Source organism: Calliopsis andreniformis, unplaced genomic scaffold, assembly GCF_051401765.1.
Source record: "Calliopsis andreniformis isolate RMS-2024a unplaced genomic scaffold, iyCalAndr_principal scaffold0022, whole genome shotgun sequence".
In the NCBI taxonomy this organism is placed as follows: Eukaryota; Metazoa; Arthropoda; class Insecta; order Hymenoptera; family Andrenidae; genus Calliopsis; species Calliopsis andreniformis.
Genome location: NW_027480432.1, coordinates 6,086,376 through 6,112,571, shown reverse-complemented (window position 1 = coordinate 6,112,571; position 26,196 = coordinate 6,086,376). Strand labels below are relative to the sequence as shown.

The 26,196-nt window shown below is 39.9% G+C and overlaps 3 protein-coding genes across 3 annotated transcripts; all 3 read left to right on the top strand.

Moving 5' to 3' along the window:
• Window positions 1–5,456: 5,456 nt before the first annotated feature.
• LOC143187223 (uncharacterized) lies at window positions 5,457–13,857 on the top strand. The gene is made up of 3 exons (XM_076391316.1): window positions 5,457–5,580; window positions 5,645–5,710; window positions 13,765–13,857. Exons 1-3 carry the CDS (start codon window positions 5,488–5,490, stop codon window positions 13,855–13,857), a joined length of 252 nt encoding a protein of 83 aa, XP_076247431.1. The 5' UTR covers window positions 5,457–5,487.
• Window positions 10,303–13,720, top strand: LOC143187237 (uncharacterized). Its single transcript, XM_076391329.1, has 7 exons — window positions 10,303–10,362; window positions 10,412–11,383; window positions 11,444–12,914; window positions 12,972–13,188; window positions 13,335–13,388; window positions 13,496–13,531; window positions 13,639–13,720. The coding sequence occupies exons 1-7, from the start codon at window positions 10,303–10,305 to the stop codon at window positions 13,718–13,720; spliced, it is 2,892 nt and encodes a 963-aa protein (XP_076247444.1).
• A 474-nt stretch (window positions 13,858–14,331) lies between the features above and the next one.
• Window positions 14,332–16,726, top strand: L(2)k10201 (zinc finger protein 511 lethal (2) k10201). Its single transcript, XM_076390626.1, has 3 exons — window positions 14,332–15,041; window positions 15,155–15,356; window positions 15,425–16,726. The coding sequence occupies exons 1-3, from the start codon at window positions 14,902–14,904 to the stop codon at window positions 15,866–15,868; spliced, it is 786 nt and encodes a 261-aa protein (XP_076246741.1). The 5' UTR covers window positions 14,332–14,901; the 3' UTR covers window positions 15,869–16,726.
• The last annotated feature ends 9,470 nt before the right edge of the window (window positions 16,727–26,196 follow it).

Genomic DNA, 26,196 nt, shown 5'->3' with positions numbered 1-26,196 from the left:
CTTGAGAAGTAAAAATAAAAAATTCACTATTAACCAGAAATCAGTATACTAAAGTCTTCTCAAAGAGTCCTCATACACCCCTTTTCTCTAAGATCAGAAAAATTCCCGAAAGCCAGCAAAACATTAACGACAGAGGCTCCCAATACCGGGGCGTAACATTTCGCCACAGCCTATCATCAAGCTAAGCCGACAGCTAGACAGAAACTCGGAGGAAAGGACGCGGGGAAAGCCAAAGAAAAAGATACCCATCGCTGCAGGCGCAGCATCTGCGTGAACGACCTTATCGGAAAGACATAAACGGCTGAAATCCTGCTCGTAAATTAGGATCGACAGAGTGCTGGACTCTTCCTCTGTGTCCTTCCTTCTCCCCCTTCACCTCGATATTTCCCACAGTCTCCTCAATCTCGCGATCTCTACTAAAAGACTCTGGTCCATCCTGTCACGACTTATTCCACCCCCCCTACGCCCCTTCGCAGTAAGAAATCAAACGCACCGTATTGTTTCGAGCTGGAGGCACAGCCAACGAGGAAGATAAGAATTTTACGATCGCCAGGCTAGGAGAAAAATGAGAGAGCCCGACGATTAACCTGGGAAATTTATTCGTGCTTTTTCCACGAGTGATATGGAGCAGCAGGATGCCGCGCGATTACGTTCACCCGTTTACGGCGTCGAAAAGTGGACGCCAAATGCGGCGCAGATCGTATCTGGGGATAAAGGATTCCTTGGTTCGCGCCTCGACGCGATTGTTACGGCATTGCGGTGGAACGTGTACAAATTCGTGGGAGGTACGACTTGGAGAATAATTTCTTCGGGGTTATTTCGTTTGGAGTGATTTTTAGGTGTATGAGGGTGGAGGTTTAAATTGGGGCGTGTTTAGAGGCTTTCGAATACTTTGAAGTAGATACTTGGACTTGTGGGTCATCTGTATTACTCTGAAATTTTAGATGGCATTTGTTATGTAGAGAGAGAATTATAAATATGAGTAAATAAATATTTGGGCAATTAAATTTACTTAAATATTCATATTTGGTAAGTTTTGAAATATTTAAATTTATAAATTATTTCAAATATTTAAATATTCAAATTCTTCAAGTTCTCATCAAAATTACTACTCATCCTACTATCCTAATACACCTAAATAATTATCTCTGTAGTGTACGTAGTGTATCTCTGAATTAAGTAAAGGATACACAATCCAAAATTACAAAAATTATAGGACTTAAAATTGCTGAATGCTTGAAACTCAAGCCAAAAATTTCAAATTTTCTTGTATCTGCCTCTCTATCTCCGCTCATCCTTCCCACTTCCGCGAGAACTCCCATCCCCAGTTCCTCAACCCCCAAAATGAACATCCTCTTAATTCAGAGACACCATAAACACATCCCTACACATCTCAGCGTTCCAGGAGCACCCACATACCGCCTGACCATTACAGGAGTGAAGAATTTTTATGGTCGTCGAAGATTCGGGGAGTAAGGATGACGATCCTTCCGTCGATTCTGGTGGATGCCAGGGAAGAAGAGAGCCAGGTTGATGGCGGGGTGGTTCGTGGGTGGTGGCCGGGTGGTGGCAGTGGAGAGTCTATGCCGTAACAAGGGTGGCACGATTTCAAGAATGCGGAGCACGTTCTCAACCAATGCCAGCAGCCAGGCAGTAAAACAAATACGCCCTCCCTATATACGGGGTGTCCCAGCAATACCGCGTGTCTACGCGCGTATGCCTCACACTCCTCACGAAATCCCGTGGAGCAGGTGGAGTGGGATTCGGCCTCGTTACCGATACGAATGGAGGTAATGCAGCGTATACGCAGTGAAACCTTTTCATGGCCTCCTCCGGGGAAACACGTCTTTGCAGACGAAACTCAAATTAACTCGACAGGAAAGAGCGAGAGAAAGAGGGCAGGAGCGAGAGGGGAGGAGCAAACGAGGCAGAGAGCACGAAAGAGTATTCCTCCACGGCGGTGCGCGCTTCGTTTCCTCTCGCGAGACTGCGAAAGTGCTCTCTCAATCGTGCTCGTTTGATTTCGTTAAGACGGGGTCACGGTGTTCCCCTTGATCGCTCGATAAGTCGAGATACGATCGAATTAAAGGCGATTCGATTTTGCGGGAAAGGGGTATTTGCTGAGGGTGATCGATGAATTTCATTGGTTTCGAGAGACCTGCGAGGCCTAATTCAAAGTAAATCGGGAGCCTTTGTTTTGGGTGATGGCTGTGGACTGAGTAGACATTTGCGAGGTGCGAATTTTTGTGGAAATGAGACTTCGAACCTGCTCATTTTCTTCTTCAATTTCTATATGGCTCAGGATATTGAATCTACTACTTACAACAATCGCCACTGCTGTTTTATTTTCTCATAAAAATACTCACGAATGAGTGTAAAGGCGAAACCACATATTCATGTTCATCCTTACATATACAAATTCATATTTGGACACCTAGGATCCTAATTATTCCCAATTTAGAATTTCCCCCGAAATATGATCACATTTCCCAAATACTTCCCTCGACTGTTCCCTCTTTCCTCGCAAAAAGCAAACCTCGTGTTACCCTCTTCTCCTAGGTCTCTACAGACAGACCTGAAGCCAAAGTCTCAACCAGCTTATCGAAACGTCGCGGTATCAGTGGCACGTGTTTATACGTGCAACCCCCATAATAACTCGTGCGATCACGTATTGACGTTAGCCAGCCGATTATGTATCGACGCGAGTGGCGGCCCGGAATCCGGAATAAAGCAGTCAATTATAGTCGCTCCCTTTTCAAGTATTCTCGACGAGGAGCACGAAATCCCTGGTAGAACTGAACGCGAAACGGCCGATAAAAGCGCACAATGACTGGTACGAGCACGGAAACGCAAATGTCCTCTTTCAGCGAGACGTCTTCCTCGGGGGTAGAGGGGACGGGGGGAGGCAGCGAATGATGGACAGGTGAAAGAAGTGGCCAATGTGGGCTGGTTTCGGCGTCTCGTGTGACACACACGTCACCGGCCTTTATTTTTCCCTTGCTCTTTCTCTCTCTGTATATACATTTTTTTTTCTTCACTTTTGATCGAGTGCTCGGCCCACTCCTTTGTCCTTTTGCCTCGAACCCCCTTTTGTCGCGGGAGAGAGAGGCTCGTTTAGGACTGACGAGAATTTTCTCTGGGACAAGTCCGCGGAAATTGAAGCAGACAGCTCCGTACGGGCCTCAGAGCCTCTGCGACGATAATATGAAATGTAAACGAAAGGGTAGCCTATTCTTAGCCTTTGTCCCGAGTTCCTTCGCCTTTTTACAGATCGATTAATTCGCCTTTCTCGCGTCAATCGGTTTCAGGTCCATCATTAGGGGGCTGAAAGAGGCGTGGTTGAAGGAGAGATCAAGTTCGTCCTTTGGGGGAAAATTTGTGGAATTTGGTGTTCAATTTTTTATTTGGACTGAGAGACTGAATTTCACGTTTTTTGAGGCGAATCAAACTATCAGAAATATTTCAACGCTGAAATAATTAATTTAAGTAGATGGTTAAAGTTCCTAGAAGAGGAGGAACATTATAAAATGAATGAAAACATGAATAATAGATAACTTGACTTAAATTTTTAGTGATCATTGCACTGAATTGTTTTCTGAAGAATTTAATATTTTGATTCGTTGGTATTCATACTTCAAGTATGAACATCTTAATCTAATTTAGTCATACACCCAAAATAACAAAAAATTAACAGTCTAGATATACTCCCACAAAAGCCTAGAAATTCAGATTGAGACCTAAAATCAAAAGATAAACTCTAAAACGCGCATCCAGTGCCACCTGTTCCCACTCGCGGAAGACGAACCTGCTGACCACTTCTCTTCTCTTTGATCCCTGATCTCTTGGTCAAACAGCACGTGGACGACTCGCTCCCGTTTTCGAGAGGGTCTCCTTCCAATGGACCAGTTTTCCACCTGATCTGGATCACGATCCATTTTCGTTCGCCGACAGAGTCTCATCCCTTCCGAAACCTGTTCGCTCGTGGCGAGGTCCTGCCCCCAAATATCCCGTTTTGGAATACGCTCTCCTGAGTCCTGGGCCGCTGGAAAACTGGTCCATCCGGAAGGGGGATGCTGCCGCCTCTGCGCGAACAATGGCCACTGTCCACTCCATTGTCCACGGAGGCAAACCGCAAAATGCATCGAGTTAGCCTTTGACTCTTATTTTGAGATCGTTTCGGTCAATTTCCGCTGACAGAAAAGTGGTCCAGCGAGAGGGGAATGCTGACGCGTCCTATTGTGTGTGATGGTCAGTGTCTACTTAAGAGTAATAAACTCGAGCTATAGAATACGGAACTGGTTAGCCTTTGACTTTTAATGGGACGGGGCGCATCCCTTTTTTTGAATGTCCCGTAGGCGGTATGGGTAGCTTATAATATAATAGAAGTATTGTGAAAATAGAAAATGTTATAGAGATACTAGAATAAAGAAATCCTACAGAGGTACTAGATAAGAGAAAATACTAAAGTTATTGAGTGGTGGTAAGGTTTATCATAGGTAAAGATAGCGGGAAATATCTTGTGGTATAGATAATGTGTTGTGTAGATTAGTATCTGGAACATTTATGAAAAATTTATTTAGAAAATATTCCCGCCATGAAAGTTCAAAGTTTAATTTCCCAGGCTACCCTCTAGTGGGTCTTATAACAAGCTACAAGAGATGAGGTTCGGTAATGCAGAGATCCTGTTCCTCAGCAATCGGTAGGAGGAAGTGTAACCACTGACTAACAATATGTAACCGTCTAACAATAAGTAACTAGCGATGGATACGAATAGTTTAGCAAAGATGGTAAAGAAAACTGATTAAAAACTTTAAGGGTAGATAGTACACACCCTACACCCACAGGGAGATATGTGGAATCAAAGTTTCATCAAGCTTCCTTCACATCATAATAAAATTTGTTCATAAGAATAATATTAAACTATAAAGAAGTACAAATATCCATTAAGTATGGAATATAATTTGATATGTGATTATTAAGTAATTACTATAATTAAATAACAGTATTAAATAAGTAAGAACAAGATTATTGTTTTATAATTCTATATAAGCAATTAGACTCATGGGCTAAGTACGTCTAGATTCTAACTTATCCCTAGAATTGTAGGTAAAACAGAAACCTCTCGAAATGACAGAACTGAGAGGTGAAAAAGTCCCTAGAAATCTACAATTGTAGATAAAGCAGAATTCTGCAGGGTAGCAATGTTGCAAATGGTAAACACAAGAATAAATTGCAAGTACAAAAATAGCTCTACATATTCGGTCTGCAAATAAAATACAGTTATTCACGCCTAATTATGCAAACATATTCAAGAGTATAAATAACATAGTTTTCAGCAAAAAGTCCAATAGAATCTGTGTTGTCCTCTTCGTTCCTAGGCAACGAAATGTCGCATATCAGGTGTACACGTAATGTCCCGACAAATGGACAAGTGCTATGGTGTTCTAACGTGAAACTAGAAGCAGCAAGATATTCTTTCAAGTTGCAATGAACGCAACGAATCAGCAACAATCGTGCAACTCGACTGAACTGGCAGACGCTAAACTACAAAAGATCAAGGAGCTGACATCCATCTTGAAGGTTGGCTCACTCATAAATAAGAAATCTATCCTATAAGCTGTAACATATAGTTCCTACTCCGCAGGATACGGACAAAAATCTGACAGTGTGCGAGGAAATATTGACAACCTATATAAGGAAACGTCTAAGGGTATGTGTAAAATTATTTCATCTTTTCTGCATCACGAAATATTTATTTTTTATTATCGACGATCGTCGTGAGAGTGACAAACATATGTTACGCAGAAATTTGACACTTCTAGTTAATGTCTTAATTACACTTCACTTTATTTTATGAAAAGTAGGGAAACACGAATAGTACAGAGAATTTTTAATCGAAATGCTAGTATTCTTAAAGATAACAGGTTTTAATAGGATACTCAGTCTTAGTGTGACGACACTTAATTGTTTTTCGTTAAAACTAGATGTAATTGAGCATCAAATTCGCTTAATGATTACCCAGTGCAAAACTCTTAAGATACCAAGAAAAACTGTGATAATATATTTATGTAGTCATAGAAACATCGATGACACTATTTTTCTCGTTTTACCATCCCTTGTACCAACCACCGTGACCGAATCCACGGTATCCATAGCCGAACCCATGCCCCCCATAGTATATGGGCCATCCAGGATACCAACCAGGGTACCATCCATGACCATACCTAAAATTCAGAATTGTCAACATTTCTAGCGAATAACTCCTATGTAACAATATGATTCATTTATACTGTAGGTGATAGTGTTTGAAGAAATATCGGTATTTATATAACAGTATTGATTTGTGGACATCTAGATCGCTAGAGACTTGAGAAAATGTTTTATGTATTTAGTTGCTGCAGAGATTATTTTATAATTTTAGAGGATACAATTATGGATACAATTTTCTACAAATATTTCAATGAATTTGATTCTGAGTGACAAATCACTCTTACAGGACTAAAAGAAAGCTAATAAAAATTACAGTAATGTAACTAGGAGAAAATTCTTCCCATTTACTTGATTGAATCTCACTCCTATTGATTTAAAATCCCCCCTCACTATTGCAAAATAAGAACAGCAGTTTACACATCAAAAAAATTCCTTTGTCGACAGACATTTCTTAGATAGAGACTCTAATAAACCCTCTAATATATAACTCCCTAAGAATTCCTGACATACAAAACACGGTATTTCAATCAAGAATCTCAGCAGTAACCCAACATTCCTCTTAGAACGTCCTTAAATCAAACAATCCTGGTGGAATTACGTACCAAGGCCAACCATAACTATACCCAGAGTAACCCCACGGATTCCAACCATAACTCCTTTTCGCGATGACTTTCTTATCGCCCGTCGCCTCCTGAGGATCAGTAGGCGCCTCATTTTCAGCGACAGCTTGCTGAGGCACGTCGTTGGCGCTGGCCACTTTTTCAGGGATGGTAGCGCCTATGCCAATGGCAAGGGCGACCAGCAACAGCAACGACTAGAATCATGACCTGACTTCACCAAGGATTCAGCCAATCTTCTATTGAAGAGTAACACACTGTACCACCGACTCGATAAATTATCTGAGAAACTAGAAGATCACTAAGATCGTTGCTTACCAGAAGGTTCATGCTTAACCAGCTCACAATCACACTGTGTGGTCCAAAAGGGTGGACAGTTCTTTTATACCCGATACACTATGGAAATCGTGTTATGAAAACGCCAGGGTTTTCTATCAGCCTGACTGACAAGTCTCAGACGAGATTCCTGTTTAGGGAATTGTTTAAACACGTAAGAACGTGGACTAATAACGCATTCATCGGGTAGGAGTTGTTAGAACGAGTGCACGCGGAATTCCGTTGATTTCCAATAAGAGACCCTGATCGAGACGCGATCATGTAATCGAGACACTTGTTTCGATGTCGCTGTTGCCAGTCATGGAGAGTTGTTCTACTGTTGACTAGGCGGTTTATGGGGTGATTGGATACGTGAATATTCTGAGTGGAGTGTGGTGATTCACCATTAAAATTTTTTCTCGTCATCTAAGTTCCAAGTTCTAAGTTTAAATTTTTCCTAAATTCCACAATTATACATTCATGTACATAAAATATACTGAAATTTAATTCCTCTGTTACAACTTCTAAAAAAGAGAGAGTTTCAGCTCATATAACATTTTTGCAACAGCCCTTCTATTTATTTCTGCACTCAAAGGCTCAGGATCAATGAAACTGTTACTAAAACGCTAAACACAGATTACATAGAAAAGAATATCGCGTGCTTCAGGACAACTGTGGTTTCGCTATTGTTAAAATAATAATGCTTCTAGTCCTAAGTAATCAGACCGCCGCGACATTTCTACCCATTGTCTGCGACAAGGATAATGAATAAAACAATTCTGAGAACGTTCCCAAAAGACGCACGCGATTTGCAGTGCTTCACGCGTCGTGTAATTAGCGTGCTTAATGTAATTAAGTGATTACCGACATGCCAGCCGATCGAGACAGAGTCGAAGTGAACCGTCTGGCTACCATTCAAGGAGCCACGACGAGTAACGAGCAGGAACTCGATGTGGTTACATAAAAACGGGCCCTTTTCCCGAATCGTGTCGCGACTGAAAACTCGCGTCGTTAATTTTTTATCTCCTACCTCCCTCCCTGGGTACGATTGTCTCCTTAAGGTTTTGTCACACTAGTCCAGGAAATCGAACTGTTTATTCGAACTTTCTCTAGGTGGAGAACAGGTGACATAATCGACATACTTATGACGGTGTAACTGACGAATGTCTAAACCCTGAGCTTAATGTTGTTTGTCTGTTCATTGAGGGTTACTAAAGTTCCTGGATAAGTATAAGAATGTATTTTGTGAATGGTAATTAGGACAAGTGATTAATAAATTAATCATAGAAATATGGATGGTCCTTAACAGAAGATAAAAATATTTGGACAACTCTTTACTTCGCTAAATAAACTGTTCATTATTAAAATTGAAAATTAAATTTAATATTCAGCTTTTAATTCATCTATACATTTCTTGTGTGTTTTATGGCAATTAGGAACCTATTACATTGTCCTAGAACTTTACTGTGGCCTGGTAATAAAAATTTCATGAGTCTATATTTATGACAGTAATAGCACCACTTTGTTTAACAATATAATCGAACATAAAAACCCTCATAATTGTATATTATCTCTTTATTTCATTCATAAACCACAGTAACGCAATTTGTCTAGCAAATCTCATTTCAAAACATTCCAATTCATCGATTCTGATCCAGCTCTTGCTCATTGAGTACCAAATCTATTTCTCAACCTCAAAATAACTCTTTATGAAAAAGCCATTCTGTACAGCATATTTATAGCATATTCACTCTCTCGCGTCGGTCGATTAAACTGTTCTTCACGAATACCTCTAATTGGCCCAGGTTTCTGCATTGCGCAACAATCGCAGAATTTCTGTATTATAAAATCAGCGAGGTAAAAAAAACCGTGTCAGGGAGAACCTAACACTTTTAATAGTTCGAGAAAAAGGGGGAGTCGAGATCAACGATTTCGCGTGAAATTCCAATCGATTGCATCGGCCGAGGCTTCGCAAGAAACACGAGGAACGAATTCTTTCGGTCCTCACACCTGTAGAGATTAATTCCTTCGATTCGGAACTACGACTCGTAAGTCACTGAATGCTTGCATGCATCAATGAGCTTCCTTTCCCTCGATAAAGGATGTAGTGAAATCATACGTTAACGAGTATCGACTAACGATTCGTTGTAAATAAAAACGAGCCTGGCCGTAACTCGATTCCGTCTTTATGCTTCGCGGCGCACTTTTCTCCCTAATTTAATACGATAAATGTTGCCTGGAATTTTAGATTTCCTGCTAGATAGCGGTGGTTATATTGTTAGGAACAGTGCAACGCACTATTAGGCTGCGAGGATGTGTGAGATGGGAAAGCTTTTTTATATTCCAGGAGATATCTGGTCATTATAGCGTCTAACATAGTTGAGAGAAAATGTTTGCAAGATAGATGGGGAAAGATTGAATTTAATGATTGGAGAATACAGAGTGTAAGGGTTTTTATGAGAGTAAATTTTAGTTAATGCAAAATATGAAGATACCTTCCAGATATACTCTGGAAATGAAAAACAAGTTAGATGATTTTCCTTAATTCTTGTAAAATTTAATACATTTAATTACACCTTTTCTTAAACGCCTCAAAATACACCATACTCACAAAGTTCCTCAATCATTAAATAAAAATTGACAATTCTCTCTCAATTTATAGAAGAAATCCTATCAATCGTTACCTTGCACAATTGTTTCCTGTCTCTTCGAAAAACCCATTTAAAAGTCCCCAAAATCTCTCCTCCACTGTTTCGCTAAACTGCACTCCGCTCCACGACTTCTTGCCCACGCTCCGCGCCGTGACGCTTCAGTTGTCGCTAATCAACGGCCAGGCCCGTGCAATTGAGGAGAAACTCGACATTTCTTTCCGACGTTATGCAAAAATCCATCCCCGCCAGTTAAGGCTTTGTTTAACGACACACGGCCTGCGACACTCGGCGCGCAGTCCACGCGGAATCTCGAAGTACGAAACTCTGCGATGGGGCACTTTGCTACCGACGACATCCGACAGTGAATCAGGTCGAAGTATCGATAAACTTGGACAGAATACGTCGACTGACTCAACTCGTGAAAGAGGACAATTGTGGAAGAGGCACGACTCTTTTTATGGTAGAATAAAATGTGGAAGCGAGGATGTCAGTGATAGTTCGCGAGAGACATGATAGAACATGTCACGGTGGCTAACTCTGCTGAGGCTACGTTATTAGAGGATCTCTCGGTGCGTAAAGTGTAACTAGGTTGCTCAGAACAGAAATTCCAGAATGCAGCTCAGGACATTGTACCTATTCTGTTACTTCTGCACTGTGTGCACCCTTGCTGTGTCCTTTGAGAATGCAGAGGAGTCTGAGGTCTCTGAATGGAGGCTCTCGAACTCGTCAGAGTCAGGAGAGTCTCAAGAAGCAAGTGACTTCGCGAACACAAATGCTACGAGAGATAAAAGAGCCCTGGGGTTGATTCTCTCAGGCTTGGCTCAGGTGTTCGGTTATACAGTGAGCCCAGTGCAACTTGCGTCCCTGCCCAATGCAACTCCTGCTCCAAGTGCAGGCACTAACCAGCCGTCGCCTAGTCCTAGCCCCATGAACTCTACTCAGTCAAACTCTTCTACTCCTGCGACTCCCAGACAGAGGGAGACGATAAGGTTCACTGGGGTTGTGAATTTTGGTAACAGCTCGGGCCTCCTGAACCACTTGCAGCAGTACGAGAGAATATTCCATGGTAATGGTAGCAATGGAGGCTCTGGAAGCAATGGAACCTCTGGAAGCACTGCAACCCCTCCCACACAAATGACGCCTGACCCAAGGGTAGTGACCCTGGGACAAGGCTCCCCTTTTCTGGTGAACTTCCCCATACCTTCCATGAGGCAGCCTCCATTGCCAGAGATCCCAGCAGAAAATATTTCTCTGTCTTATCCAAGACCTCTAATCCCCATTCGAAATACACAAGAAATGGTTTTTAGGAAGAATGAGAGTATGGAAACACTGACTGTGGAGAATAAAGAGATCCAAGATGGAAGAGACGTGCAATCTCCTCCTCCGCCACCTCCACCATCTCCATCCACACCGTATACTCCTTTTTACAATCTTTATGCCGATGAACCACGGTGGAAGAAAGAGCACGAGGAAAGATTAGCTGAGTTAGAGCGAAAGCAGCAGGAGCATGCTGAGAGACTGAGGCAGCAGGAGTTTAAGAACCGAGTGAGGGATGATTTTGGTAGCCAAGAAGTGAGGAAAGATCATGGAGTTGAGGACTCAGGGTGTGAAGAAAAGAATGAAAATTATAATGATAATAATTCTGAGGAGGAAGAGGACTCTGGAGAAAGAGACAGTCCTGTGAGGGTTCCTTTGAGCCAGGATGTGAAAGCTCCTGAAGAAAGTGAGGAAGATGATAAGTATGAAGACTATGAGAACAAGAAGAATAACTTTAAACAGTATGACGACTCTCCTCAGACAGATGATAATTATGCTAACGTGAAATATGATGAGCCATTGCCCATCAGTGAAGATGATGAACAAAGAAAGCCTGAGGACCTTCGCAATAGCTATGGCGAGCCTCTGAACAGTCGAGAGTTGAATGACGATAGGTTTAGCTACTTCGGGAAGTTCAAAGACTCGCAGGATGATTTTCGTGAGCCAGAATCTCCTAACTTCAGAGAAGACTCAAAAGATGATAAAGATTGGGATCATGCTAATGACGATAGCGATGAAATGAGAAAAGAAGAGGATCTTCCAGCGTCGAATAAGTATGAAGAGTATAATTTAGAAGAAGGGACAGATTCTGAAAGAAAGGATCCTCAGAACTATGAGGAGGATGCTTCTGATCCTTTCTCCAAGTATCCTAACAAAGCTCCCTTCACTAATGAGAACGAATCTCATTTTAGAGAACAAAAGTCGAGTGAAGAAGTGGATTTCAGCAGCTACATGCCTCTCATCGTGCCCTTTCGATACTTAGATGCTCCTGATGAGCTGAAGAAAACGGGGGCGAGATCTTCGGTAACTGAAAAGTCAGAGAAAATTGATAACTTGGCAAATAAGGAAGGTAGCAAGAAGGTTTCGTCGAAAGAGTTGAGAGTTAGGAAAAAAGAGACTATAAAGTCTAAGATGAATATCTCAGAACGACCAATGCCGAAGAAGATTCAAGAAGGTGAACAAAAGGAGCGGATATGGCCACCTCCTTTTGATTTTGTTCTGGATAGTACTATCCAAACTGGGGTCACTACGAAGCCAGGATACTCTAAGTCTTCTAACACTCCCCTAGAATTTAAAATAAATATCAAAGACGAACATAAGACTCCTCAGCAAAGTGGAGAACGAGAACTTTCTGAGAGTCCTGCGCAGAGACATCAAGACATTCTTAATGCCTATTATCAGAGGCCCAGAGGGAATTTAAAACCTGAGACTGCTCCTAGACACGCGACACCTGGACCTAGTAAATCAATTGAAACTGAAGATACTAGGTCACAGTCTCAGCAAAGAAGAAATATTCCAGAGATCTGGAAGAGTTATAAATATTACAATTTAAATGGCGAGTATAAGAATGGAGAACCAAAAATAATTGAAGGAGGACGAGCTATTCAAGGATCCAATCCATCCAAGAGATTTGAGTCTCTAAAGCGTAGTACTGAGAAGATTGAGCCTACTATGGGAAATTATTATAGGGGAGGATATCCTGAAGAGGAGATGGGAAAATCAAATTTCCAGATTCCTGCGCAAACAGCAATGCTACCAATCGGTTTCTATGATCCCATGGGTGCTGGTGGTTATTTGAATTTTGGTAACATGGATCATGATTTTTATTATTAGGGGAAAATCAGGGTATAAAGACTTTGAGGGGACAGAATGGTTCAGAGTGGTAAAAAGGCAATCGATTTGACCATGCCGCGACGCGACACTTCTCGCTATGACGAAAGTTTGACGAAATTGGTCAGTGAACCGGAAAGCACAAGCGAGAAAGTCGGAAATTTCGCGATCAGTGCGATTGCTATGATAATGTTGGACAAAAAGAGATTGAAACGAGTGGATCAATTGGTTATATCGATTTCGCCCATGTTTTGCAGCCAATATCCCCATTCATGACCGAATAGCTATTGCATTTTCATTGATAGTAACAGATAAACATTTCACATTAAAAATATCAAAAACTGAAATTCGAATTATTTTTTATAATAGCATCACATAATATAAAATATCAGAGTTATTTAAAATTTTTAAATTGCTTATATAACGACACAATATTAATTGATATCATGTAATAATATAACACAAACAATTTAACACAAACAATATAACACAAACAATGCAACACAAACAATATAACAGTAAATTTCATTTAAAAAAATGCTATGAACTTTTTAGATATCTTATCAAATCTATAGAGGCTATTCCACACAGGCAATTATTTAAAATAGAAAAAATATTTAAAAACTTTGTCATAATATTTTATAAATAAGATTATAAAATATTCTACTAATAAATAAGTGCCTAAATAAACTGTAAAGGCACTTTAAAATTTCATGTTGTTGTGTGGAAAACCTTGTAGATTATTTTATACATATTGACAAAAAATATAATATTCAATAAATCACGATGCAAAAATGTTATTTAATATCATAAATTTGTTTCAGGATAAACGAGAAGAAATGCATAGACGCTGTGAACTGGAAGGCAAAATGACGGAGATACTAGAAAATTTAAAAACCCGGTTGCTAGTCGAATAAATACATTATGCATCTTAATACACAACAAATATATGCATATTCCCTTAATATGCATGTCTTCTCGAATAATATTAGCAAAAATATTATGATATTTTTGCATGACAACTTTGTCAAGATCAAATATTCACTTTTAAATTCCATTAGATCATACCATAGAAAATTTGTAAAAGATTGTTAATGAAATTCACTTACCAATTCCTTTCTGCGTCAGTTCGGAATTAACTTATCATCTCTGACTTAAATTCATCCTTAGAAGTCGCAGACGATCGCAGTTTGCACTTTTTTATCGCTTATCATAACATTTTCTTCTATTCTTCTTATAATGATCACTTTTTTGCGCAATCACAATTAAGATGCTACTCTGGAAATGGAAGAAAAAATGGCGGAGATACTAAAACGTTTAAAATCCGATTGCTAGTCGAATAAATACATTATGCATCCTAATACGCGACAAATGTATGCATATTCCCTCAATATGCATGTCTTCGAATAATTAGCAAAAAATGTATCATATTTTTACATAACAATTTTATCAAGATCAAACATTCGCTTTTAAATTCTATTAGATCATACCACAGGAAATTTGTAAAAGAGCGCTACACTTACCAACTTCTTTTTTGAATCAATTCGCGATTAATTTGTTAACTCTGGCTGAAATCCACCCTCAATAGTCGCAGACAACTGCAGTCTGCACTTTTTTATCGCTTATTATAACAATTTCTCTCCATTTTTCTAATAATGATCACTTTTTTACGGAACCACAATTAAGATGCTGCTTCAACGAGTCCCAGAGAGGAAGTGAGGGAGACGCGTAATCTTCGAGAATCGCAATAAGGCCACATATCGATAATTATCGATTTGGATCAATCTTGAATTTCAAGCGCGCCACTGTGCCAGTGTTCGTAACCTCAATGTTGAATACACGTACATGAGAGTATGTAGTGTTTTAATAGTTATTCGAATAAATGTAGAATATCTGAAATAATTTAATATCATAGATTATATATTTTATGAAATTTACTTTGACGTTATAATTTTGCAAAGATGGAAGAATTTTTGCAAAATATAGGTGTAGGGTTAAGAAATATGAAAGATCCGTTTTTTGATGACTCGTATCGTGTTTGCAAAATATTTGAACGAAAAGGTGTTACTGTTGAAGATGACGAAGAATTATGTCACGAAGTGTAAATAAAGCTTCTTTATTCTATAGATGCCTCTAAATATATTGCATAACCTAATTATGTTAGATACAGTCTACAGAGAAACTATTATTATAGCAATAATTTCTTTATTTCAGTATTAGAGAATTTCCTTGTCATGTTACTGGTTGTAAAGCTGTATTTCAAACATTGCTAGATTTCGAAATGCATTATAACAGCAGTCATCGTTATGTATGTATAGAGTGCAAGAAAACTCTACCGAATCCTAGATTATTAGATATTCACATCCAAGAAACTCATGACAGTTTTTTCAAAGTTTTAGCTTCAAGACAACCGATGGTACTTATCAAATTTACATCGCTGTAACATTTATAGCAAAGCAACTAATGTTTCTATTTTTCTTTTAGTATCAGTGTTATGTCTCTGAATGTGATTTAAAGTTTATTAATCCTGTCGAAAGGAAAAGTCACTGTATAATTGTGCACAAATTTCCAAAGAATTTCCGGTTTGACAATACTGCAAATTATGCGAAAAACGATCCAAAAGATAAAATGGATGTCGATGAGTCTGTGTGCGAAAAGAAGGAAACGAAAAGCAAAAAAGTACAGTTAAATAAAAATCAGAAAGCTAGGATGTTTACAGCTGCAGCAAAAACTCCTGTACCAGCGAGTTCTACTTCTAAAGAGGCACCATCATCTTCAATTTCTACTAAAGGTTCGTCCTCTTTAGCTTTTATTCCTCGACAAATACAGAAATCATACACGAAAGCTCTTACTAAGAATCAAAGTAATGAAAAAAATGTCCTCGAAACAGAAAGTATGATGGATTTAGTTGAATCATTACCTGAATAATTTTTTGTGATAGGAACAGAAATATCTTACATGAGTTAATATCTTTTTAAAGTATTTCTTTTATTATAAATATATTTTAAATATCACAACAACATCTGTATGTACAACACAGCTGGCAAAATTTTGTACCTTGTGTAATGTCTATATTACTTTCATTTATTTACATGTTTCTCTTTAATTGTGTTATTTAATAGAATATATTTACTATATAAATTCAGTTGTTCGATCTGCCCATAATATGGAGAACACACCTCCAAAGTACGCGTATCATTGGCATAACAATACTTAAATCTCTACACTTTGGATAAAGCTAATATCAGATAGCCTATTTGGCACACTCTTCGTTCCTTCATAATAATTCATTGATCCTGGCAACTTTGCAAGTTCCTGACAATATTATTGAATGGCACAGACATTCACACATTCATGGAAAATTCACTTTCCAAGTATTAACATAATACAATCAAAATTTTACACACTATGTAACAAAATTTGAGAATTGGACATCATCCATATGGACAGTATTGTAGAAATTAAAAATATAGACTTAGAAACAGCAAGCAAATAATACTTCCATCGTAAGACTGAATACCTAAATTCAATACTTCAAAAAAAAAAAAAAAAAAGAAAAGAAAAAAGAAAAATAGAAAAGTGGCAAGGTTTTAGCAGACAGTTTAAAAGGAACTTTTACCTTACAAAAATACAATACAAAATTTGTACAAATCTAACAACTCTAGACTTATTCTCAAATGCATAAACCCTAATGAGCACTAGACGAATCGTAACAGTTCTGACTACACCTTTACAAACATATCCACAAACCTAACTGGTATAAACCATACATCTAAGCTTAGCAGTCTCGTTCCTCAGCGCCACAAGCTCATACTTCAGCTTTATATTCTCCTGTTCCAAGAACGCCGCTCTAATAGCAATCTCGTCTTCCTTCGCCCTTCTAGCATCCCTCGAGCGTTTCGCAGCCTCGTTGTTTTTCCTCCTCCTCTCCCAATAGGCCGCGTCCTTCTCGTCAACAGTGCTGGTAGGCAGCACAGGACTCTTCGCGACCCTGCGCATTTTAATATTAGTACCTTCATTCGAACGCCTCACGGATTCCAGCATCCTTTTCCGGAATTCCGAGTACGCTTCATTTGAATTTTGGTCATACATCAATTCCGCTGTGCCCATGCTCAGCGACAAGGGGTCCTTCGGGTACGCCTTGAAGGGCCTCGGTGCCTTTTTCGATGGATCACAGGAGGAACCAGAGGGCGTCATCCCCTTGCAATAAGTCGTCGAAGTTGCAGCGGACGTGACAGAAGCTCCCGTCATTTGGATTGGATTCACTGTCCCGTTTTGAGTCAGCAAGGTCGGTAATACCGAAGGCACAACTGGGATCGAGATGTTCATCGGTAGCACAGAGAAACCATGTTGGCTGACCCCAGTGTTCGTCGGCGCGCTGGCGTTGTAGATCGCCTCGTATTTAGTCTTCTTCGGCGAGTCTGTCTCCGAAGGTGGAGTCACCATGAACGTTCGTCCTTCAAAAGGACTCTTTCGCTCGGCGTCAGCTGAGTTGAGACTTTGCTGGTGCTTCTCGCTGCTCACGGGGGAGCTCGATCGCGAACCAAACGAGATCGGCTCGCTGGGAGTCGACATGCTCTGTTTTTTACAGGAAAGATCGAGGACAGGCGTTTCGGCTGGTCCAGGTGGGTCCAGCTTCACAGAGGTGAAGTCCAACGCCTCGTGAACGTCCAGTGGCTCCGAGTAAGGCTGCACTCTGCAACTTTCCATCGTGGCCTGCTGCAAGAAAAGACGAATGATTAAAAATACGCAAGTGACTTGCAAGATCAGCGGGCTCGATCAGTTCGACTTACGAGGTATTAATTGCGCGCTGTTCCACAAACGATCGCGATAAATGAAAGTAATATAGCGGTTAAATGGGAACTATTGCGTCGAGATTATCGATAGCGATCTTTCGAAACCGTAGAAAGCCGACGAAAAGCGAGCGTAACAGCTGATAACTGTATCGATGCACCGTAGGAAATTGTTAGGCCTCGACTTGACGAAATCGGAATGACGACTGCATTAAGCAACAAAGAGGGTTCTGGTCATAATCAAAATTTTAAAAGAAGACTAGGATTTATTTGTCAAGATCCAACATAATTTGCGCGACACTACACCGAACGAAGGTATTAATATCACTGATTACGCAAATTTGTAGGTTTCGTGGGTTTGTCGAATGTCGATGATTGTAAACAGGGAATAAATCTCACCTAACGATTAATCCAAAGTCAGGCACCGGTCACTGATATTGTCACAACACTGGAGCGACGTTCAGATTGCGCAGTTCCGAAACTTCCGATGGTTCGAGTCACTTAGAGAGTCCACGTTCCTCTAAAAATCGTGTTCGTCTAGCAAAACGCCAAAATCGTTTAGAACGAGAGGGGGTGAAGTTTCCCTTATATACAGGACAACCCTTGCAAGGTCGAGGGGTAGGAGGGCTCCTTAGAAAATGGTGGGGGCATGCCCCTGATGACCCCATAGCGCCACAATGGGACTGGCACGCGTTCACCACTTCCTATTTCCAAAATGTTTGCAGAGCGACGCGCTCCTTTGATTACGCAGACGTAAATTGCGCAATGGGTTGTGTATTTGCTTCGCAGTAGTCGAAATGAAAAAGAAATTAGTTCAATCATTCGGTGAGTTATTGGAATTTTATTAAATTTGTTCAGGAAACTTGAATTCTATGAAGATTTGCCCTGGGTATCTTATTTTTTGAGGATTTAGGTATTTAAATTGCTTCAGTTTGTTGAATTTTGTTTAAATTTATTTAGATCATCGAAACAAAATTTTTAATTGTTTTTTACAGAGTTTGGGTATTTTTATTATGTACTCAAAAAATATTGCTAATTGAATTTTAAAACATTTGAAGGTATTTTGTTAAAGAAAAGGTCATTCAATTTTTTAAATATTAAATATAAAAATTCTTATTTTCATAGATTTCTACACAGTATGTATTTTCATTGATAGTACAGAAAATCCTTGTTTATACATGCATTTACTTCTTTACTTGTCCTATATTCTTCATAAATTCAACCTCAACAAAAATATTCAAGTATTTCACTGAAGTACCACAAAATTAAAAAATTGCAAAAATACAAAAATTAGAATATTAAAATGGGATTATAGTATCAACAGTGTGTATTCACACATTACTAGTCAAAATCCTCCAATATCCAGGATTATCAGCATAAGCCTCCTAAAATCACACGAAATCCACCAGAACGCAATCGAAAAATCGACAACATTGCGACACCGACTACTCAATTTACAAACGACAAAACTCATTATGGAACTTACGCCAGCAGGGGGAAGTGATTTCCAAAGCGCACTCGTCTCATTGATTACTCTCGGTGGGCGTATTGTTAAGTATCGGTGCTTTGAAAACTCGAAATTATATCGAGATTTATAGTCCTAGGTAGTCATCAAACTTACCGCAGTACCTGTCGCAGACGTCTTCCTTCCCCCTTCAAATCGATCGCAACAGCTCCTTGACCCCAAACAATCGAATCCCGCTAAATTAATCCATCGTCGTCAGTCCAGCCTCAGGATTCCGAAAAATCCAGTTACCGGCTGGCACACTAAATCCTTCGAATGCTTCCTCCTAAATCCGACTGCGTAAGGGCAAGGGCCAAGTTTGCTTCTGCAAAATCCACCCCCTTAGTTTACAAGAACAGTTTGACTGTAGACGACGTTTGGTAGCCGGTATCCGCAACGACGGGGTGCCCTTTCGTGTAATACTTTAACTGTCCCTGCACAGAGTACGTAGAATCCTCTGCATAACCCTTTCGTGGGGCTTTCCTCCTTCCTATTTGTCGTAGCGTTTCGGCCTCCATTGTTTCTGGCCCGTGTCGCATGATTTACGATTGCCACTGCCTTTAGAATCGCGGAATTTGCGTAAATTGCTCATAAATTAACTGGCGAAAGCGTTGCGGCCGAGTGAAATTTGCGAAATCTCTCCATCGGGCCCAGACACACCACCTGAGACGCCATCTTGGGCCCTGTTCCTGGAGAATGATGAAGCATCGTCGCTCCTCACTGGTTAGGGATGCACGACATATGGCTGTTCTCGTTCCGTCGCACCGGAAGATGGGATTCTTCGACCCGCGCTGACTAATGGTTCACTTTCATGACTGACTGTGTAAGCTCATTGGCTAATCGTTCCTCTTGACGACTTTCGCCCCCCTGTGTCGTTGAAGAGCTTTGTCTTGCGCGTTTTCCGCTTCTTGGAGAAAGATTCTTCGGGATGTAATGGTGATTTTAGATGGATTGAGTCGGTTTCGGTTGTTATTTGAGCTTCGAGTGCAGCTTTTGCTGGAGAATCGTTATGGTGAGATTTCTGCGGGTAGGGTTGGGGAAGGTTGTTTTAGAATGTGGGAGATGAAAAGTGACTTCGAAATAAGAGATGTAGTACATATACAGAGTGAAATAAATATAGGCTTCAATATTTTAAGGGATGGTAGGAGATCCTACATCATAGGACTTTTTGTGCTCCAATTTGGATCTCCTACCACCCCTTAAAATATCTAAGTCTATACTTATTACACTCTATACATATACTGTTGTAGTCTTATTATTTTAATGATTATAAATGGATTGACGATCATTGTCAGTATGTTTAACATTGTCTTTTGCATTATGCTTGATATGGATCAAGTTAAGTATTCTTGCTTTTATAGAATAGTCTGTTTGTGGCTAGCACCACACATATCATTGATGAAAATCTACTCCAATAACGATTTAGCTCGTTTTCCCTCGTTAATAAACTAATTACATCCAAACAGAATAATGTTTTCGTCGAGTTCAAAGAAAATCAATCTCGAGAAAAATAGGGTTGAAACTGAAATGGAAAGCACAGTTATGTTTGATAATGGAGACGTCTCATTATGTCTTCGTCCCAGGATCACGCCAAATTTAGTCTTTCGCTTCGGGGCCCCGTTAAAATGTCGTGTCGTTTCATAGAAAAGCACCCTGTCGCTCGATTCACCGCACCGCCTCCTTTCCCATGTATACAAATTTTTGCTCTTTTGGTCACATAACCCACATTTCTATGGTGCAGGGACGACCGCAACCCGTTATTTGCGATCTTTTCCCCGTGGCCGTCGTCCGACGACAGATGAATGCCCATCGGGTGAATTTGCATCTGCCCATGCCACACAGAAGGTCCATATAACGGTACGCGATGCAAAATCTTCTGACGTTGATCTCCCGTGGAAAAATGTCTCGACTGACCGATGAAACCGCTTTTAAATTAGCCCGCTGTGAGTAATCAGTCTTTGGGGCATTGTTGCAACGAGTATCGATTGAACCTGGATGGTGCATTTGAATTCTGAATTACTGAACTGTGCTGCTCGTGTCACAGGTTTCAGGTTTCAGTTTAGGACATTGTGTGGAAAGGGGTTGTATGTAGCGTTTTTAAATAAAATATTATTCTCAAACATTAATTTGCAATCAGTGGATGCAAAGGACCTATGGAAACTGAATTCAGGAAGGTTCAGTAAAGATTTGTTAATGCATCATTTTTGAATTTAGAAAGAATGTCTATAATTATTTAGAATATTTAGAATGTAGACATAGATTTTAGAATGTAGAATTCTTTAGGATATAGACCAAACTATTTCGAATTTCTTTTGTCTAAATATACACTATTGAAAGTGAATTCCAGTTTAAAAGGACGATAAGCATTTGTCGAAATTGTGGCCTACGTGAGCTTCGATCATTTTTAAATAGCTCGCGGGCCTGCCGACGCAATCCTTGAAATATCGATAACTTCAGCTCTGTGTCACTACGTGTAACATTAGATAACACAAATGACTAATAGAAAGTAGTCGATAACTCCAATGAATATAGTTTCAAGCACAGTGGCTTTTCACAAATTTTCCAGCCCGTAAAGAAAAGCGTGGTATCCGATAACGATAACATTTCGTCGAATTGGTTTCACGCAATGTTTTCATACTCCCTCGAAATCATTTCATATTGACCTTCTGACCTCTTCTGAAACATTTACCTACCTACCACCAAACTTGAATCAGATATTTTGCTGAATTCCAAAGAATACTAAGAAATGAAGCAACAATTATTATTTCAGATCTTTCATTTCAATTCTTAATTGAATTAAAAATAAATCACTCTGAAAAATCAAAAATTAAAAGATTTCTAGGAAGATTAGCACAGGCCATTACCAATAACAATCAATCCTTCATTTTCATAAAAGCTGGAAAGACATTTAAAAAACACTATTTACTTAAAAGAGAAAATCACACATCACTGTTTAATTAGCATAACATCTGATGGGATTTACACCCCACGAAAATTCGTATCTGATTAAAATGAGGTTGTCGAAACAGGAAGGGTTATAACACGTGAATGGACATTGTGTGGTGTCGGCTGAAAAGCCAGAAAATGGTACGGTATTAAACGGAAACACAGGCAGAGTAACAGTGACAGGTAAAAGGTATAGTTTCCCTATAACGTGTAATAAAACCTCTCACATTTTGACTGAATCGTTTTCGTTAACCGTGACAATCGCTCCGAGTTTGCCTACCTTCGACAAGAATGTCTAACAAAGGTCAGGGCAGAATACTTGCTCGAAACTCGTTAAGGGAACGATTCAATTATGTCCTCCTCACCCCTCATCAATAAAACGCTGCAATTGTTGTAATGTAACAATATAGTCGCTCCATGTTGAATACGCTGAAGTGTGAATAAACATTGCGTCTACTCTTTGTGTAATTTGAAATCTGGGCCCTTAATGGGCGTTCTTATACAGGGTGTTCCATTTCAATCTAGACATTACGTATTTTGGGAAGTACGTTGAGCTGCAGAAATTTGAGGCGGGAGGATTGAAAAAAATTTGGGGATATTCAGATATGTTGGCAAAGATTAGAAACAAATACTAAGATCATTTACTTTCTTGATTAAATAAAAAAGCTAAAATAAAGACTCCATTATATGAAGCTTTTTGTTTAAAATAGGAATTTCGTGTGCTCCACTTTAATACTTGAATAACTTTAAAATTTTCACTAAGTCTCTGTTCTCCAACTCTCTTCCAAGTGAATCATATACCCAGTATTTTTTTCGACATCCAAAATTCCTTTCTATCCAATTTTTTAATCTTTTATCCAAAAATTATTCAATTCTGTAACACCACATACTCAAAACTTTTAATTACAGTATATACCATATCTAGTTATGGAAATAAAGTTAGCTAAAGGTCAAAAGCTGTTGGTTTCCTTGCTAATAGATTTCGGTACCAACGCTGCCCAGGACCTCAACAAAAAAAGAGGGAAGGAGGATACTAGCTGGAAACGCATTAAGACGTTCGAGGTGAACATCACCAGGGGCAATTACTTTTCGATTTATCTTGCGGTCGGACCACCGGCCAAGTTTTGCCAACAGACTTTCAAGATTTGCTTACTTCCGGCGCACGCCTTCTCCTCCCATTGGGAGAAAGCATTCTCCCCTTTCTTTCCTCCCAGCCTTTCGTATTTCGTTCACTTGTGTCACAGGACACGCCCTTGGACCGATCTTCCGAGTTCAGTTTTATTTCTTGACCAAGTTCTATCCTGCTTTCACTGGCAGTAGGTGAATACCTCTTGGGATAAACACCTCACCGATACGTCTTATTCGCGACAAGGATGAAGCCCCTTGGAAAGTCTGAGCATTCTTGGCTGTCCATGGAGAAAGGCTTCCTTCGTAAAAATGTGATGGGGAATTGTATGTAACTGTTATTAGATTGTTGGACAGTTCACAGGGTAAGGAAACTAAGATTTTAGTGACAAATCAGTCGTAAATTTTTTTCTATTTAGGACATCGTAAAAAAAGGTCTCAATATTTAATTTTTAGAAGTTCAATGGGAAATTGCTGTCTTGTTACTCAGGGCTAAAAAGGATGATTTTTTAAATCCCTCTTATTGTTCAAGTAGGTTAATGTTATAGAACTCAGGTATTTTACGATATAGAAAATATGTGTAATAATTGGAAGACCATCTAATTATTTTTTCTTTTAAAATCAAATTCATCATTACCTAAAAGTTTGTGTACTCTCAAGTATTGCAAGATCCAACATATAATTGCAAGTACAATGTACCTAGATTCATCTAGATTATTATAAAAATCCATTATTTGCAAAATTGTCCCCCTTCGAACCTCAAGACCCCCCCAGCTAAAACCAGAGAAACTATTGTAGTCAAAAGCTGCCACAGGACAAAAACTTTCCAGAGCAGATCGCTCGGTGTCCGATTACTAAGCCTTACGGTAAAGAGTTGAGAATTTCTGGAGGCAGCCAAAAGCGTTTACATGCTATTTGTTTGAGGGTCCTCCGAAAAGAGCGGTCACTCAAGGATTTTTGTGAATTTTGTGTACTCCTGTCCCACTTTGTCCTTGAACTACTTCTCTGTTACCCTTTCTCAAGAGATAAAAGATCTCGAGCCTCTAAGAACGTACTGAATTTCAAAAACCCACAATTTTGTATTTTATTACCTTTCTTTTTTATCTGTTCTCTTTCATGGATTCTACATACGGATGGTCACGTGTATTTGCATTTATTAAAATATTCTATAATAGAAATAAAAATATGAAAATATTTCTAAAATATTTCCCAAGCCACAGAAAAGTCCAAAATGAAGGAAAGAAACAGGCAATGTAGTATTTAGCCGCTAAAGAAGCAACTGCAATAAAGCTTGGTCATAGGCCCGATCAGGGGAAGCTCCAAAAGCAGGCAGAGGGGAACGACTCAACTGATAGCGCAAAATGCAATCGACAAAGAGAGCGTGATTATTACGGAAAACCGTAATAAAGCAACCGGTACCGCAGGCAGACCATTCGCCAACCAACGGTATTAAAATAAAGGGCAAAGAGGTCGTAAAACAGTAATGCGCGGCGTTCCTCGCGCTCTTGAGTCAGGTACACCGCGTCCTCCAACGCAATAAAAACCCAGCGTTGGTTTTTCTCATGCAGCTTTTTCGTGCGACGGTAAAAAGGCCGCGCGAAAAATACCGTCGTTGATTTTTATTACACGACGTATCCTCCTGGTTTACGACGAAGGACATGCCAGAGCGGGGGATCGGTTGGACTTAGGAAAACTCGATTATAGCGTAACGGATTAACTTCGCCTGACTCCAAAAACGGTTTAAATTAGTTAACGACCATTTTTCCCTGGCACATGAAGAATCCATTTTTTCGTTTGCTCCCGACCTCTACGGATTACTGTAATTTTTACTCGTCCTTCCTCTGCTCTTTTTACGAGGGATAGTCTCTTTTTAAGCGCTCCTCGTTTTTGAATAATGCTATTTAACCTTTTCATTCAAATAATTGCGAGTTGCGCTTTTTCTGGGGAAAGAACGAAGGTTAATAAGCAGAGAAGCGTCCCTGTTGCCTCTGTCGGCGCTGCCCCTTTTCGGGGGTGATTGTTCTGCGCTGGGTTCTCATTTCATTTGTCTTGTTGCGACGTATCGTTAACCCTTTGGCAATTGTGTTATAAAAAATCTCGTTCGCTGGCCTATAAACAGTTTTAAGTGGCTGTGTGTTGCAGTAAAAAGCGCGTCAGACATTGCAAGTTCTCGCTTGCTACCATGAATAAGAGGTTTCATAAGTAGATCTGAAGCTTCATTAGTGTGTCATTTGAAAATGAGACCTTCTGCTTGCACCACTTTTAGCGAAAGTTATATTAAAATTTCCAAGTCACAAAACTTGCCAAACGCAACATTATAAGATAAAATCCTCTGTAACACATTCGAGTTCGATGACCCACCAATCGGGCCAAAGGTAGCTATCCTCATTACCCAAGGACACAACATGTGAATCATTTTTGTGCCGAAGAGACTGTTGCCAGCCGCTGAGGACAGTCTTGACAAAATACACTAATCTCGAATGTGTTAAGAGTCTTCTTCGATGCATTCATCTCAACACCACCCACAAAAATGAATTTCCACGGTTTCCTAGCTTTCGATAATCCTTATCAAGCCAGCATCTCGAGCATTGTCTCACCTAAACCGTGGCCAAAGATAAATATCAATGGTCGAGGAACGCCTACTGTTTGCGTGCGCTGGCCACAGTAAAATAGAAACGTTATTCTGGGAGAAGTCCAGGCGACCAGGTTGAGAGCCCATCTTTTGAAAACATCAGGATGTTGGTCAGCATGTCATATGGTCAATAGCCAGTGGCCGCGTGGGTGGATGCAGGGTACAGATGCAGGAAGGGCAACCCTTCCGTAATAATGTGGAAAGAAGGGGGCTGTGCCACGACCCTTTCTGCATTGTGACGATCTATCGGGATACA

Bases quoted from the DNA above. Each gene is read 5' to 3' on its own strand.
- LOC143187223 (XM_076391316.1), top strand. From the start codon at position 5,488: ATGAACGCAACGAATCAGCAACAATCGTGCAACTCGACTGAACTGGCA. The intron at 5,581-5,644 runs GTTGGCTCACTC...CCTACTCCGCAG, and splicing joins AGCTGACATCCATCTTGAAG to GATACGGACAAAAATCTGAC. The intron at 5,711-13,764 runs GTATGTGTAAAA...AATTTGTTTCAG, and splicing joins ATATAAGGAAACGTCTAAGG to GATAAACGAGAAGAAATGCA.
- LOC143187237 (XM_076391329.1), top strand. From the start codon at position 10,303: ATGATAGAACATGTCACGGTGGCTAACTCTGCTGAGGCTACGTTATTA. The intron at 10,363-10,411 runs GTGCGTAAAGTG...TCCAGAATGCAG, and splicing joins CGTTATTAGAGGATCTCTCG to CTCAGGACATTGTACCTATT. The intron at 11,384-11,443 runs GTTGAGGACTCA...AATTCTGAGGAG, and splicing joins AAGTGAGGAAAGATCATGGA to GAAGAGGACTCTGGAGAAAG.